The 17,849-nt window shown below is 38.3% G+C and overlaps 1 protein-coding gene across 3 annotated transcripts in view; it reads left to right on the top strand.

Moving 5' to 3' along the window:
- The window catches only part of SAMSN1 (SAM domain, SH3 domain and nuclear localization signals 1), an 83,984-nt gene that overhangs the window by 50,410 nt on the left and 15,725 nt on the right, over positions 1-17,849 (top strand). For all 3 annotated transcript variants that reach the window (XM_088539344.1, XM_088539343.1, XM_010224362.2), the window contains 2 exons: positions 15,666-15,737; positions 16,266-16,421. In XM_088539344.1, the coding sequence (XP_088395470.1) occupies positions 15,666-15,737; positions 16,266-16,421 (228 nt within the window). The remainder of the gene's footprint in view (positions 1-15,665; positions 15,738-16,265; positions 16,422-17,849) is intronic.

Here is a 17,849-nt window from a genome sequence, read left to right as displayed (position 1 = left end):
ATTCACTGTGTGTGTAAAGTGGGAATAAAATGTATCTAAACAGAATACTGGATTGTCAAACCCATTGACTTTGCTGTGCTGGCTCTATCTTATTGTGAAGGTTTACAAAAAAAAAAAAATGAAAGGTCCTGGTGAAGTGGCTCAAGATTGAAACACTTCACCTACTGTAGGACCACTCAGGATAGAGCCCTGCCATTACACAAAATATGTTGTCTTAGTTCATTGAAGCACGTTTCAAAATGTGCATCATTTAAGCAAGGCAGATACCTAACTTACTCAGTGCAAAATTGGGTAATATGAGGTGCAGGTCTTTACATCATGGCAGAAGTTACAAAATTTCACAAGTGACCCCCTTAAGTAATTTCCTGGAGAAACTACTTACATAGCAAAATCATGTATCTCCTTATATTCCTAGGGTAGGATGTTGTCGTAGTGGGGACCTTGGGCTATCCCATCTACCTTTTAGTTCTTATGCATCCCAGTGTATCCAAGACATCCACAGGGAGCTGGCAGATAGGACACAAGACTAGTGGGAGAGCCATGGTCTGGAGTGTTTGATGAAGGTCAAGTTTGCTACCTTGGGACCTCTAAGATTATCTTTTTAGGCAATTGAATCTTAGCACAGTAACCAGTTGGTTTTACCATAATTCTGTGAACATCTGTGAATTAAGAGTTTCACCAGGCTTTTATTTTTAAACTTCTTTTTTTTTTTTTGTATTACATTCTAATGCGAAATTTAGATGTATCTACCTGATGCCCATGAAGAGGACATCCATTTATACCCTTTAATGGGGATGAAGGAAAACCATGCAAGGCTGGTGTCAAAATCCCATCCAGGCAAACTGCTGTCCTTGTCTATATAAACCTTTTCGTAGTGGCAGGCAAGTCAATGGGCAGCACAGGAGTAGTACAGATTTTTTGTATCTAAGTTCCAGTTCCCAGTGTGAAATGCATTTACTTTAACTTGTTTTATTTATTTATTTATTTATTTTCTGTAGTGCTTAAGGAATTTCTGCAGGTGTGTTAGATGCTGGTTAGATAAAAAGTAGCATCTTACAGCTCTCAGTTGCTGCTATTAAAAGGCTAATCCTTTTCCACTGGTATGAAATATCGGCGTTCATAGTTATCATTTACAGAGCAATTATTTCTTACAGAGTATTTCTATAGTACTGCAGTAATAATCACTTCACATTTCTGACAATTTATGCATATTCAGGGATATATGTGTTATAGAACAAGTATATGTTTTATATTAAAAATATTTTTTTAGCAAAAATTTACTACATCTGGTGCAATTCCAAAACTATATTGTGTCTCATAAAATGTAAAGAAAAATTGTGGGTTTTGCAAGGAGTGGGTTCCAACAATTTTTTAGTTTTTAATCTATCTGTTAAATTGTGAGAGATATATTTTCAAAAGAAGATACTGGAGGGATTCTGATCTTTTGCTAATGCTTTACATTGTAGCTGCACTTCCAGATGTGGAATTATCCACTTGTACCATACACATCAGCTGAGGACCCAGTCAGTTGAAATGTAACAGAAAACTCCTAAGGCTTAAAAATACCATGCATGTTATTGGAGAAATTCAATTTAACTCTAGGGTTCAGCTGTCTCTTTCAAGCCTATCCTCTTTCTAATCTAACCTCTTTCTCTGTCCAGGTCCTTAAATGACTTTTTTGTCCCTACAGGAGCCTGAACACCTCCCATCAGTGCATCCAGAAATAGGCAGCTCTTTCAGAACCTCCTTCCTGTCCTCCCCAGCCCCCTTTTCTTTGCACTCAGCACAGGTCTTGGTTTATTTGGCATAGTTCTTCTGAGCTGTGGTATTATTTGTGGGTTGGAAAAGGTCAAAAAACCTATGTCTTGCAGCTAGCCCTATGGTTCATGGTCACACCAAGCTCTCCGATTCAGCTGCCGACCGGTCAGCTCGCTGCAGAGATAGTCTAAATGTGGAGCCTTAGCTGCAGAGTGTGAGATTATTACAGCAAGTGGGGAAATGAATGCTTTTTCTAGGTGTATTTCAGGTATAGGTTTGTACAGCCTGTCCCAATGCTTCTCAGAGAGTTGAGGAGGAGACCAGTTGATTTTAACATTCTCTGAAATGACCCTGATTTTAGATTTTGCCCTTTATGACCTTATAGATTTCTGAATATCTATCTTGGGAGCAACGTGAAGCAGGTTTAGAAAGGCAGTAAGAAAATCATTCTAAGAGATAATATAGGATCAGATCCTCTCCTTTATATCCTTTGGGCAGCATCATGCCCTGGCAAAACAAGGGGCAAAAAAAAAAAAAAAAAAAAAAAAAAGTCATTCCTCTTGTTAAAGCACTTTGCAGATACTCTGCACTGCACTTCGTGCTGTTCTACATTGCAATGTTTTGCATTTACACCTTTGACCAGGTGTAAATGATAGTAGGAGGTGCAAATAATCTGTAAAACCTTGCTGCATTCTCTTGCACACTTCACACCATATAATGTGCTAAACAGATCCTATTCTTGTCTTTATCTCTCTGAAATTCCTACAGATAAACTTGAGAACTGCATGATGATTTTGACTTTAGTTCAAGCTGTAGCAAATAGAACTTCATGCCATTTTTTCCCAGCTTGATTGAAGAAAGTCTTGTGTCATTATTTTACATGACAGCTGAGCTAAGTTTATGCTAAAGGTTTGAGATGTTTTAGTTCTCCTATACTGCCTCCAAATAAGCTTAGTTAGTGCTTGACATCCAGCTTAGTTTCATGTTCAGCTCATGACAATTCAAGGTCTGTGTCAATGTATTTTGTTTGAGCAAAATATGTTCAATCTTTTAATTACATTGCTGCTAATTTAGCTGATAAACTAATATTTATCTCCAGGGTTATGAAATAAAAAAGCAAATCTGATACAAGATAATGTTTTACTGTGCAAATTTATTCCCTAATAAATGCTATATGTATTATATATAATATTATACTATTTTATATCAATAATTTTACTTTTATAAGCTTTAAATTCAACCTGCCTCCACAGACATCATTGCACATTCTGCCAAAGATTTAATAGGGCCAGGATTCCACTTTGCATATATGCTTCACAGAAGGCCTGATCCTGAAGACACTTAAATGAATATATTAGCTGTGATCCCATTGATTTCAATGGGATTTGTCATCTGAGTAAAGTTTATCACTTGCCTAAGTGTTTGGAGTCTATAGTGCAGACAGATCCTATAAGCAAGTTTTCTGTTGCTGACTTTTTCTCTGACTGTCTTGTGCCACATGCTCTAATGGGGAATACATATTAAAGAAATGAAACTGGAAAATAGGTACAGCACACCTAAACACCAAATATAATTCATGACATAATTAGATCTTCTGTGGGACAAGATCTGCACAGAAGAGATTGCTCAATGTTAATGAATATTAAATAGGATTTAGATTTATCTTTGAGTGGGGAAAGCTGAGGTTTTAATTTTTTTCAAAGGTATAGACTGGCACAGTTCTGAAAATAGCAAGTTTTATATTCTTTTCTTTCCCCCTGAAATTTTGAGTGCATAATAGATGAGCCACTGTTAATGTCACAGATGCTAATTTTCACAACCATGACTGAAGTGATGTTCGCTTCCATTTCATTCTAACAATGATGAGAGGTGATGAGTTGATGATAAGCTGTTTTCACTGTACTGCCCGCTGTGCAAATTTATGCTCATAGGCAAAGATGACACGTAGTTCTGTCATTAAAGGTCTTTACTGCATTGCCTCTTGAAGAAGGACTGTTTGTCAAAATACATTTGAACTCTGTTAAAATAACCAGACGCCAATGACAACATCTGGGAAGCACTTTTCAGAACCTGGTTTAGAGTGGAAATACCTGTGAGCCATCATCCGAAAAGGTTTGCAGAATGAAAAAGAATGATACTGGAAATAACTATGAATGTGTACATGGGGAAAAAAGGGACTGCAGGTGACTCTTCAAAAGGTGTTTTCTGTTTCCCTCAAGCTTCATCCAAAAAAAAAAATAGAACAAGGTTATGGTTAACCTTGGATTATTTTTCTTGTGAGAGTGGAAGGTTTCTCTTTATATTTATTAGGATCTTGTTTCTCACGGTTGATCATCAGCCAAAATACACTTTTTTTTTTTCTTTTCATCAAGAGCAGGCTCAGAAAGCTTTTTTTGTTTGTTTGTTTTTGTTGTTGTTGTTGTTTGTTTGTTTTCAGGCTCTTTGTGTCTTAATGTGTATGTTAATGTGTACCTCAGAAAAGGTTCTAAAATTCTGGGTTTTGTATGTGTGAGTTCTCGGAGGAAAAGAACAGTCTTCTCCCCCTTGCCAGTAGGTAGCTGAGGATGCCCAGACTCCCATTTTGGTGTTCAGATTGATACATAGGCACATTGAGGACTTACTTACACAACTATTGACTACCTCACCTGTCAGAGGAAAAAGCAAGGAACATGTGGCCTGATCCAGTCCTGACCTCTTTTGTGGCAAAAATTTATCTTGGTTATGGCACCTTTCAAATATTGACCTACTTTGAGGAAAATATAATTCCTTGCCTTGATTCTGCATCATTAGCAGATATTGGAGTATTTTAAATCCACAGATATTGGAGTATTTTAAAAAAAAGTGAAAGCAAATTTCTTGAAGGAAACATTTTCACAGAAGTATAACTTTTGCTTACAATAAATAAAGTTGAATTTGTTTAGTTAACTTAGCAGTTGTTTATTGCTTGTTTATCTAAGCAAGCAAAAGCATTTCAAACAGCATGCTAATTTTGAAAACTGGAGTATCAACTGTTATTGTTATTGAAAACTGGAATATCAACTATAACTGTTGTATAAGGGGACCATCTTATAACCCCACTCTCCAATAAATACTGCAACTGCAAATAGTAAAATGAAATAAATCACTGTTCATCCACTGAAACCTATTTATCTCCTAATTCTTCAAGTAGTTTTGTAGAGCATTTGCCATTTTTCAGTGTCATGTTTCTAGGAAATCAAGAAGACATGAAATCAAACATTGGCCAAGAGACCCATCGCTGCTTGAAAAACAGCAGTCGCTGCATAGGGACAGGAAAGGCAGAGGATGTGGCCTACAGTGCTGCATAAGTTTTAAACATTCTTCTAGTAATCTACGTCAGTATGTATTCCAGATTTAAGTCATTACAAGATAAACACTGCCCAGGAGGTATAAGCAAATTGCAGATGGCTACAAACATATTAGCCAGACGAATCAGCCATTTGATGTAGACTGGAATCACAGGTGATAACTATTTCAGGAAAAGAAAAAAAAAAAAAGAAGAAGAAAAGAAATCTATTCTGGGCCTCTGTCCTCACAATATCCCTCGACCTTTATCTTTTGAAAGCTTGCAGTAGAGACAACAGAGTTACTTTTGGTATTAGGAACAGTTGTTGCACTGTTTTCCACAAATTAGCAATGTCAGTGATTTTGCTCTACTAAGTTCCTCTACTTGGTTATACTGACTTTATTCAAAGGGTGTTGTGGGATTGCTTTTCTAGTATGCTGAAAGGTAAGTGGGATCTGCGACTAATGAAATACCTAAAAGTGCTTGGTTTGGGGTTTCTCTGTAAGGGTTTCCGATAGCATCTTCAGGGGGAAGCATTGTAAGGAGCGTTGTAAAACCCAAAAGCAAGGGAAAACACTAGTGCGCTGTCTTGTTTTCCCTCTTTCATTATATTTTAGACTGAAATGGAGCTTTATCACAGATAGCCTTTAGCAGTGAGATGAAGAAATCCACTTTGCTTAGCAACAGCACAGCACAACAGATGTGTGAAGATGAGATGACAAGGTGGCCGAGACAGTTGAAAAAGCTCAAGAAGCTCCGTTCTCTGCTGTCTTCACCTGAGCAAAGTGGATGTTGAGCTCTACCACTCATGAATTGCTTCCACCCCACAGCTCAGCTGTTTTTCTCTCATTATTCTGTCTGTCTGTCTCCTTTTTAAGGTCAGATGTGAAGCCCAGAAAGGGCTTTATAGATTCAAAGAGAGCATGCAGTTCACTGATGGATGAATAGCTCAGAGCCTGTGAAGTGGGTGAGCAAAACGACTGTTGGCAGGCAAGCAGGAAGTCAGTTGTAATCATAAGAATGAGGCAAGGGTGTTTCGATACTGTCTGGTGGGATACTTCCATGGCTTTCTTCCCTACTCTGTAGCTCTGTATGGGATCTAACATTTGCTTGATTAATGTCTTTTTGTAGTGTCGGATGATATTTCTCTGTGGGTAATGTATGTGAAAAACATGTGCACAGGATGCTGGTTAGCATCTGAGTGTATGAAAAGTACGGAATAGTTCCCACCTGCTCATGAAGGCTTAAAACCCTGTAGCTGGTGTAATTACATTCACAGCCACAAATCTCAGCTGAGTTGCTCTAGGACTTGGAGGGTGGCCTCGAATGTGGGCTTCACATATCGGCCAAAAGTGTGTATTGGTGTCTGTGTCATGGTAGACTCATCTCACTTGTGTGGCTCTCTGTCACGGTTTTCATGGAAGCTGGAGAAGCAGCAGCAGAAGAAAAGCTTAGTTTTCATTTTGTCCTGCATCACGATAAAAATTCAGTTCAAGTGTCTGTTCAGTTGTCTTCTGTCTGCTGTGAAATGAAGCTGTAGTCTTTCCACTGAGCTGCAATCTCAGTAACCCCACTGCCACAGAGATAATTGAATGGAGAGAGGGGAACTGCTGCTCCAGCATTAGACTTATACCGTTTGCTGTAACCAGCATCCCTGGGGAGCTGTTGCTTGTATTCACCCACTTCTAGTATAAAAATGTCCTGTATAGAATTAGGATGTTATCTTGTCTTCAGAAGACTTTTTTCTTTATTTTTTATTTTTCCCTGGCATTGTAGCTATGGAACCTACACTATAAAAGAAATAAACCCAGAATTTAACTTATCATATCTTCTGTACTAAGAAATATTTTTAGGCATTGCTAAATCACTAAGGAAGTTTGAGCTGCAATCCATCTTTTAGCTTAGTGGTCCCAATGCCAAAAGTTTATCAAATAGATTTTACGAATTCAAACTTACTCTAAGCATATCTTAGTTTCCCAGACATATTTTGTGCATGTATGTGCAGTTGGGAGGCTGCAACAAAATGACAAGGGTGCCGTACCTTCAGTGGGGTGGTAAGAACAACTATGGCCCACTCATGGGAATAAGTAAATGAAGGAAATCAGCCTTCTGACAGGGGAACATAGATGGGGAAAAAAGAAAGATAGTGACATTGGTCAGTACTGTAAAGGAGTCAAGGATTATAATAAATAATAAAACTAGTAATAAAACTAGTCTTTTTTATTGTTCTTCAAGATAAAAATAATGCAAATAAACAGCAATACAAATTTCATGAAACACTAAAATTCACTGTGACTGAACTGATGGCAGATAGTTTTCTGAATTTTGCTTCTCCAATATAGTGCATCTCCATTAAAGCAATTTCAGCTGATCTTGCTACAGATTCATTAATCAAAGGTAGTCAGGATGTCTGAAGGGAGATAACGAGGGGAAAAAAAATGGCCAATTGTTTAGATGTTATTCTTCAGCTAGTTCTTGTTTATCATGCTCTGCAATATTTGTATCTCAATAAATAAGTTCTAGTTACAATTAGCCATCATAACAGATGACTAAAACATCTTTATTTACTTACATTCTAAAAGGATTCTATAAATACATCAATTAACTCTGTGTTCTTGTTTACATTATGGGCTTATACGTATTTCCAGCCTGCAGTATCAGTTGACAATAAAATGAAAAGAAGATGAACCAGTAATATTTTAGGTAAATTTTCACACCTTTTAGCCAAAGGTGGAAGCATACATAGACAAAGTCTTTAATCCTAAATCTTCTTCTCTAAGCACTAACATCCTAAATGCAAACTACAATATCAGCAGTATCTTAATGGCTTCCAAAATTTATCCTCAAAAGAACCTAAGAAAAGATTTGTTCTTTTTTTTTTTTTTGCTCATTTTTACACAATTAGGATTATATACAGTATATCTGTCTCAGATAAAACTGTCATTATATTACCCACTCCATCCCATCCCCCCAAAGAAAAGAATTTAGGTTCCCAAAGCTCAGTGGGGTTGGAGACTGCTGAAGATGGGAATGTTTATAAGCTGTGCAATATTAACTGCAGCACTCAACCTGAGGTGACATAAAGCATGCAAAAAAGAACTTTCTGTCAGTTTTATTATTTCTAAAAAGGTTCCCCTTGAAAGGGAAGTGTGACCTTGCTCTGCTGAGCTGACATATGCCACTGAATTAATGGCTAAGCTTTGCTGTAGGGAAGCTTGCAGAAACATTACAACTCCAGTGGCTGAGTTTGCTGTGAACATTAATCAGGAGAACCAACATGATGTATCAAACACTCATTTAAAAGTAATAAAAACTAACTCTCCCTCTCCCCAACTTTCTTAAAATTAGCTTATTGTTGGTCATTACCTGTTGTCAAGGATAAGTCTGTAGGACTGCAGTAAAACTTGTATAAGGGTTTTCGAAAGTTTGCTTATTCTTCAAAAACCAAGCGAGCTTTCAGGATGGTTAGATTTAACCATGATTTAGAGGTTCCCTTTTAATCTTGGTCGCCTTTGCAAGGTCATTCAAGGGAGTATCTGCGCCTCTCCCTACCAAGGAATGTAGAAGCTGCATTTCACTGTCTGTGACCTCCTTGGGAGCAGGACGAGCTCCCACACTGTAGGTGAACAAAACAAAAGATACGTAAGGAGGCTCTCCCTGCCATCAAAATAACCCCTGTGAAGGGTCTTGTACAGCTGTGGTACAAGGGTCTCAGCTGCCAAGCAAAACACTGTCACACCAGGCAGATCTACCTATCTCTTGCTGTTTTGCCCTGAGGTGGGCAGGCAATGGGCAGCTGTGGCCACTTCTCAGCCTTGCAGAAAGGACATGCTCTGACATGCTGTGCTTCCCTGCACTACTGTATATACACAGGTATGGTCTAGCTATAGCACAACAACGTGGTAGGTTCCTTATTGCTGCTTCTGTTCTAGGGTGGGAGTATTCAGTAATAAACACATATAGGTGACTCCTACCTTGGCTAGGAGACTATGTTGGCCATAAATGCTGCTCTCTGTGTGATGGACAGGCCGTGGGTTCCCTTCAAAATGGAGCACTTGGAGAGTACAATCTTTGCTCATTTTTGGTATGCATATTTTCTTTTTGTGAAGCCTGCCCAACAAACATGCACGTGAGCATTTTCTCTCGCATGAGAAATTCAATTGCACTCTGCAAGATCAGGGCCTAGATAGCATGCAGCGTTAATAAAATCATGCTATATAAGTAAGTAGTGGAAGGACTTTAATTAAAACAAGGTGATTCATTTAAAATATGGGAATTTGAGTTTGAATTACTCTAGTTTGAGGAGGGGGACATTTCTGGGGAGAAAAGATATTGGTATTTAAGGGATTAAAGATGAAAGCCTGCAATTCTTACATAGTATTTAACCAGTCTTTTACTCAGACAACACTTCCCTTTACTGCAGTTTTTGCCGAGGGTGGATTTCAAGGTTTGTCCCCAGCTGTTTCTGCCCACGTGTAAATGAAGGGTAAAAAAGGGTAGCAGCACAGTAGAAGCGCACATCATGCCAAGTCCTTAACTGTCACTTTCGTAGCTCCTTGGAGTTTGTCACACATCCTTAACCTTCTTTTAAAGTCATTTTCTTTTCATGGTTTTGTGTGCCTCTGAAAGTCACTTTTAATTAAATGTCATATAAATAATAAAGTCTTAATTACATAATTATTGCAAATACCTGTGTGCACACTCCCAGAATTGGACAGATTGCCAAAAGAGCACTTGCAATGCCTTTACTCCTGGGGAGCTGCAAGCGCTCGGCAGGAACCAGGCAGGCTTGCAGAAATTGGGGGTCAATGTACATCTAAAGAATAAGATGTCACATTCCTCCCTGCTTCCACATTTTGTAAAACTCTTTTGTAAAAACTGTGCTTAATGGTAAGATTACTGTTCCTTAAACTGTGTCTTTATTTAATTCCTTTATAAACTCCAACTTCTCTCTATCTCTCTACTGAGCACATCCTCTGTACAAAGCATCTTCAGGACGGGGCAGCAGCTCCGAAAGCAACGGATAAATTGAATTTAAGGGGAAATAATGACATGCAGAGTGACTTATCAGGAGTCACGAGCATTGATGCAAGCATTAGTTACGGCTTGAAAAGAGGCTGTGGCTACTAACAGATAGAGGGGTTGCTAAAACAGCTGCTCAGTGTTTACATCCAAGCATGATGATGGTTGACCTGGAGGAGTGTTAACTATGATCAACTCTTTTTTTTTTTTTTTTTTTTTTTTTGTATATATACTTTTTTATTATCATTTTTCCTGTCATTTTCTCTCATTAAATCTAGAGTGTTTGCTCTGATGTTTCATGGTTGCAGTAAGACCTCTCTACCTCTGTCTCCCCACCTACATGCAGTTACTGAGCACCAGGCCACATTAATAACCAGAGCCTTTTATAGAGTCATTTTTAAGCCAGTTAAAAATGCCATTTCAGTAGATTGCCCTATTTGAGTTAGCAAGAACAAGGTGTATCTCTTTTATTGCCTTTGACTGGTGAAGTACAAGGTTTAAACCACATTTTGTGTGGGCTATAAAGTAATATTAATAGTTTGGTTAGTGGTCAGATGTTCTATCTGTGTAACTAATGTGTAAACAGGAAAAATCTGTAAGGTAGGGAGGTCATTATGTCTTTTTTTTCCTCACTTTATTATACTTTAGAGAGTTACTGTATTATGTATGCAAATAGTTATTCTTTATACAGAAATTAGGGTTTTTTTCCTCTCAAACTTACAATTTTATATGTGGGAAAGTAGGACACAGTTTTGTTAGATGCAAGAGGTAAGATAGGCTAGCAGTGTCATAATGCTCACGCATACATTGGTAGCTCTTACTTCCATTTCCAGAATGGCCTCCATATTCTGAGGGGGCTGGAAACATGAATTGAATGCTGAGCCTTTCCTACTTCCACTTATCTCTATGGACCAGAGGGGTGGGCACAGCCTGTCCCCTTGGGAGCTGCTGGGGCTTCTTCTGTGCAAAGAGGGAAGAATAAAAAAGCCTTTGCAGCAGGCAAGGAAATTGGCAGCCTGCTGAGCTCCCTTGTTATTGCTCCCAGTGACTGTGGTTGACCCTCTACAGCTTACATGGCCTGGGCAGCCTCAGGATGAATGGAAGCTTAAAATGAAAAATGGATAGAGGAATTTCAGGAGATTTACTTGTGTGAGAGGGTCAGTACGAAGCCATTGTGTCACATCGGACTTGAAAAACTATTTTGAATAGGACTGAAGAAAAACATAATGGGCCAGAATTTCTCACAGCAGGGAAACAGATTTGTGAGTAGTGTGAATTATCCAAATATGATTATTTAGTGAGATGACTGCTGTCCATTTTGGCTATAAGGTTGTCTTTAGACCTGGGGAAGCTCTGACTAGTTTATCATAAAAAGAATTGTATGATACGCTCTCCAAGCAAAGCATACTTTATGGCAAGGATTGCAGAGCCTTTTCTCGATGCTCCTTTTCTGTTTGTATAATATGCCATTTTCCTGACGAAATGATAGGCTATTTCCAGACAAGCCAGATCACAAACTGTAGAATGTCTACATTAAAATAAACAACAATTACATGCCATTTTCTTCCTTAAAATGATTGTTTAGAGCTTCTGGGTTTCAGGGAATTATAGGTACAGGAAAAGAAGGAAGAAGGAGTTAAAATATTGAAATATCTTTGATATTTTCCATTATGCTAATTTGGAATACCAGAAAGGAAAGGATGAAAGTTAATATATTGATTTGTAGACATCATTTGATCAGTACTTTTGTGGAAAAATAAATGTTTTTTTAAAAAATATTTTTTCCAGGCCTGCATTAGAATTTATTGAGTAAATTCATAAATTCATATTTGCTTAATGTATACACAATAGGTCTTGCATGAAATTAGCCAGCAAAATCACTTATTTTTGTAGAATACAGGTAACAAAAATCAATAGGATATTTTCAACCAGTAGTTTTGCATTTACTTTAAAAGCTTCCCTTCGCATGGAAGTGAGGCCTGCCTTATCTTCACCGAATAGGTGTTCCCTGACACTAATGCTGTGACTGACACTGCTGAAAGTAATAGTCCTGTTCCCTTTGTAGCCCGTGGCTTCTAAATCTGCTTTTCGTTTATCAGTATAATGGGGTTGAATACATTTTTAAAAGGTGGTAGCTATTGATTACTTAATGGAAAAAGTTAGTATAAGGAATTGCTGAGGCAGCCCTATTTAGTGCTCCCTAGTGCAACCAGACCATTATCTAGAATAGTGGAAACCGTTCTGTAACCCTTATTAATATTTAATAGGTATGAAGCAACATTGAGGTACACTACGAAATGGCCCAAGGCTTCTGCCCATGTGGGATATAAGGTTGTTTCAAGGGTCAAAAAAGAATAACTGATTTACCCATGCTCAAGCTGTTTATGAGCAGGACCAACTATAAACAGAGTTTTTCCTCTTATTCCCTCTAAAGTATTTGCAGCATATCTGCACTTTAATATTGAGTTATTCCTACTAGACATCTTGAAATGATTGAATGAAACAGAAAGGTCAGTATGCGTTAGAAATCACCACATGAAACTACTTTATGCTTTGCCAATGTTGTTGCAAATAGCAGCCCAGCCTCCCTGTGTCTCTCCATCCTGCTCTGTGCTTCAGGGCACATTTGGCTGGGTTGACAAGGCAGGGAAAGGTGTTAATCCTGTCTAATAGAACCATAATCCTTGGGGCTATGTTTTTATATCATACTATTGAGCTAACCCCCGTCACAGGATATTGTTCGGCTATTTAATAGCAAAGGTCTTTCTGGGAATTTTAGATAAAATTAAAGTGTACAAGTTAAATTGTCCTTTCTCAATTTTGGAGTGAAAAAAACAAACAAATAAATAAACCACAGTGTTTAGCCAACAGAGATTTTCTGAGAGATTACACTCAATTAAGAGGAGAGCTGTGTGATTTTTTTTTCTTTTCTTCTTCTCTCCCAAGTGAATACTATACGTCATTTTACTTGTCCAAAAATATTCACAAATCTGGGTCAGCTGCTCCAAATAACCTTTGGCTTAAAAGATTTTTTCAGGTTAGATATGCACAGAAATATTAGTGGAAAAATGGAATCTCATTTTCTCTTAAGTTACATTGGTTAGAACATGGATCCAGAATGTGGGTGCACATTCCTCTTCCTTCTGGTTCTGCTCAGGCCTCTCCCTCTGCTGCATCCATATTATTCTGGGAGAGGGGAAGGGCTAGTTACTAGACTAGTTTGGGGAAAACAGCGACAAGAAACAGCAACTTTTATTTTAAATTATGTCTCTTTTCAATTGTGTTCCAGGGAATGCTGATTTTTTTTTTCTTTTTAACTGAGGACTTTAAGATCAAGTGTTTTCATATGGTTTCCCGTGGTTTCATATGGTTTTTTTGCCCTCTCTGCCAACTATTTTTAGTTTAAAGAAGACAACTGTGTGTAAGATCTGGAGGAGCTAATATGGGCAAGAGCTAATCGGCATAAACCCATTGATTTATGAGCAGGAACAGAGTATGTTGGGGCTCCTCAGAGATCGAGGTACCCAGGGGAGGTGTGCATGTGCTCTGCATATTTGGAATCACTCTGATGAGCTCCTTCCTTAGCACCACAGTGCTAAGCCTGAATGCCACCTTCTCACCCTGTGCACCATGAGTAGCTCAACTAATGATGGGTCCCTCAGAGGGCTATGTGTAGCCAGATGAGGAGAGTTTAAGAAAATAGCAGCTTGGTAACTGTGGGCAGAACAGGTACGGTGCCGTATGAGCAATCAGAAATTTGCCAGAGGCTGAAGTTGTTACTTAGGTCTCAGCTCAAGAAGGGCTTTGGTTTTGCAGCTTTTCAGTGCATGGTAGCTCCATGCATGCCCAGTCACTGGATGGGTAACTGGGGATGGACATGGCAAGGGGTGTCTTCAGTGTTCATATAATCAGCATTCACAGAGTGATTTCCCATTAGCATCACTGGAAGTAGGTTCATGCCAGCATTAAGCACATCGGACGATATGAACACAGGCAATGCTCCAGCTCTGAAAGCGATTCTTTCCTCCTCCTCATCTATTACCTAAGGGATGATCTACTTCAGTCGCATCTGAGACTAACTCATGCAAACTGTCATACATTCGGGCTCTGACCTGCTAGAGAAGACTTGAAAGCTTTGTGAAAATGTCGAGCAGGCCAAAGAGCTCGCAAGCCCTTCTCAATCCTCTGCAGTTAATTCCAGGAAGAAAGCTAAAGGAGATGCCAGGAGAAGGTTGCATGCTTGGCACTTGGGGCAGATAAAGAGAGTGCTTTGGTGGGAAGAGAGCAATGAGCAAAGGAGCTCTTTCGGCTGAAATCACATGGGTGAGATAGATGGAAGAATCCATGCAGGAAAAGCTTGTAGTTGGGTAGTCTGGAATCATTGCTTATTAAATCATTCAGGATGAATTCATTTTGTGGGTTGCTGTTTAGCTTATTGTTCTTTCTTCCAGAGAGCATTTTGGATTCTGAGATACATACTGAGAGGATATTGCATAGTGTAAGACAATAAATCCCATTCAAGGAATCCAAAACTGCATTAAAAGACATCCAATTACTATGGAAGACAGAAAAATTGAAGGAGTTGGTCTTGACTTAGTATGGAGTACTACTGAGAGTACTAGTAAGAAAAGCCCTGGAAAGATACTGTATTATTGATAAATGTCAGAATTTTGCCTGTGATTTAGGTCCACACTTTCAAAAGGGACTTGCCATCGATGCCAGCTTTGTGCAGTTTGCCAATCCAGCAGGGCAGTGCCAGGGAACTCTGCTGGGGGATGCCCAGCAGGCAGGTCTGTGTGAGAAACAACATTCCCTAGTGCAAAAATGTGCTGTCCCTTCTTACCATGTCAATTAGTCACATCGGCGAGAGAGCCTGATTAAAAGGAAATAAGAGCGGAGCATTTGTGGACTTACTGCACAGCTCATGTAGTACAGCCATTTTTATATTAAGGGAATAAATGTATCCTTTATGTTTAAGAATCAGATTTCCAAATTGGAGCATTGGATTAAAAAAAAAAATAGGTCTGCTGAATTACTGTGTTGCATAGCTTATTTACATGACAGCCCAAAGTACGTATTTCAGGCAAAATGAATTCAGAATTCTCAAATGTCCCAGCCAATTCCTGCTGACAGAGACCTCTAACAGCCTCCAGCAGCTGTCCCCAGTTGAGAAAGAAAACTGTATAAAACTAAATTGCAACAGTTTGCAGCACCATAGCCAATTCTCTAGCTCACTTGATATTATGCAAATAGTTTTATCCTGATCTTACAGAAAGCAATGTCATCTAACTGATGTCAGTGTGTAACTGTTGTGCAGAACTGATTGCAGAAGAACTCAGATCACAGCCATTATCTAATCTGTATATGAAGCAGTGTTATTTCTCTTACTTGTTTTTGTGTTTCCAGCTGTACAGGCATAATTTGTCCCTCTAGTCACCTCCTGTTCTTTCCAGTAAGCTGTAGTAGTTCATGGTCTGCTAATTTGAAAGGAATCTTCAACAGAAACACGGGATTTTCAGTTATCTTAATAGTATAACCCAATATCATCACTAAGATAAGTTTTGTCTTTTGTTCTTTACAGCGCACAAGCAGTTTTGGAAGCTTTGACCGTTTCAGACATCACTCGATATCAAAGGCAGATGATTCAGCTGAGGTGTGTACCACCACTACTTCACTTTCTTCAGTTGTTTCCCATGGCAGTTATGCAAAGACATCAGCAAACTTGTGTGTAAATTTTACACTGGTGAGAACTTCAGTGATATGCCTGGCTCTTATTTGGATGCTTGAGTCCTTGAGAAAGTGAACAGGTCTCTTTTTCAAAGAAACAAAAGTATACTTCAGGTTGGCATGTTCCCAAAGTAACTTAGACATTTATGCAATCTGGAGAGGTTTCTTGTTTGTTTTCTAGTACCCTACATAAATTCCCTCAGCTCTTGTTTAGATTAAGGACTACGGACAAAGGTATGTCTTAGGTCTAGCATAAGGCTTCTTTTCTTTGTCATTCACACACACAGTGGTTTGTCACAGAAGTTTTTAGGTACACAATTCTCCAGGAAAATAGTTGTGGCTTTAGTCATCTTAATGGTGTTGATGTCTTAAGTATTTTTCTGTAATTCTTGCTCTAGGACACCATATTTTATTCTCATGACAAGTTTTTGCTTACTTTTCTATTTCAAAACAGATATCTGAATTGGAGACCATAAGTGATGTTGGAGATGCAGTACAAAGTAAAGCAGTAGGTAATGGAGGAAGCTTGGGTAAGAAGATGAGAGCCATTTCCCTTACCATGAAGAAAAAGATGGGTAAAAAGTACATCAAGGCACTCTCTGAGGAGATGGTAAATACTATTGCATTTGATGATAATGTATGTGAAGTAAAAATGTTACGTGCTTTTTCCTTTTTCATGTTTCAAGCAACTGAGAATCCATAAAAACATGGTTACACATACTGAATTAGAGCAGCTTTTGCACACTTTCTTTCCTGTGTGTATTAATGTATATACACAGGCACAAATACACTTGCAACATCACACCATAAAGACCCAAGATAGACATGAGCTTTGTATCATTGCAGATTTTGCATTGTCGTCAATAAGTGGAAGCATGTCTCACAAAATCAATAATTTCAATAATTCCACATTTGTATAAATATGACAAAAAAATCCCTCTTCATGGGAACACTTGAGAGTGTTGGATGAACCCAATGATCAGTCTTATCTGATACTCATCCTATACAAAGTGCTTTATTAGCAGAATTTATCAAATGTTTTGAATACAAGATTTCTTTTTCAAAGCCTATGCTGTAGAATGAAGACAGCACCCTAGAGCATGACAACTCCTATGCCTTATCTGCTTTTAACTCATCCAATCAAAGTGATCTTCAGTGTAATATCTTTATTAAACATAAAAACATTTATACACCCTGGAAACCTGTTTTCTGAATGGCTTGACTCAATGAGTTCCAAATTTTGAAATGCATATGGAAAAAAGACTGATCATCCTAAAAATGTATCTAAGCTTGTATCCTATCTCATACATGGGTCAATATCAAAAAAAAAAAAAAATGGAAAAATGAAGAGGAAACTTTGCAACCATAATAGAGTGATTTACAGGCTATCATATATCCCTGTTATTAGCTTATTTTGTACTTTGTGCTAGAGTTCAGGAGGATGCAATCCATATTTTTTTTGAGAAAAAAAAAACGCATGTTCAGCATCTACCTTCTGCATATTTACCACAAATGTTCACATGACAGGAATTCAACGAAATATCTGTCTGGGCACACATATGGTACAATCTTCATTCCTGCAGTACCTGATGACCACTAGTACTGGTCCAGTGATTAATCAATGGGTCGTGCTCCTGATGTACATCCTTGTTGAGAATCAATATAATATTTTATTTTGGTGATATGCCTTATCTGTACTTGTATGGGTCTCAGCTTCATATGTGCACTGGCTTTACCAGTTGCTTGACTTCACCAGTTGATTGAAGAGTATTAACATTTTTCCCAATAGTGACTATGTTCCGAATAGAAATGGATGTTCTGATGTAATATCCTCCGTACTAAAAGATGTCTCAGTTGCATCAGGATATCATGCACATTGACAGTGTGATGCAAGGAATTCTTCACTGAAGAAATTGCCTCCTTTAAAAGCTCATTGTAATTCATTAAACTATTATATCATCTCTGACTTACATGTGACTGAAATTTGATTCCTGTTGCTTTGAATTTGTTATAAGCTTTGATTTCTGAGCTGCGATTT

The sequence above is a fragment of the Tinamus guttatus genome, unplaced genomic scaffold, assembly GCF_059628265.1.
Source record: "Tinamus guttatus ecotype Peru unplaced genomic scaffold, ASM5962826v1 Tinamus_guttatus_pri_ptg001602l, whole genome shotgun sequence".
NCBI lineage: Eukaryota > Metazoa > Chordata > Aves > Tinamiformes > Tinamidae > Tinamus > Tinamus guttatus.
This window is presented reverse-complemented; position numbering and strand designations above follow the sequence as displayed.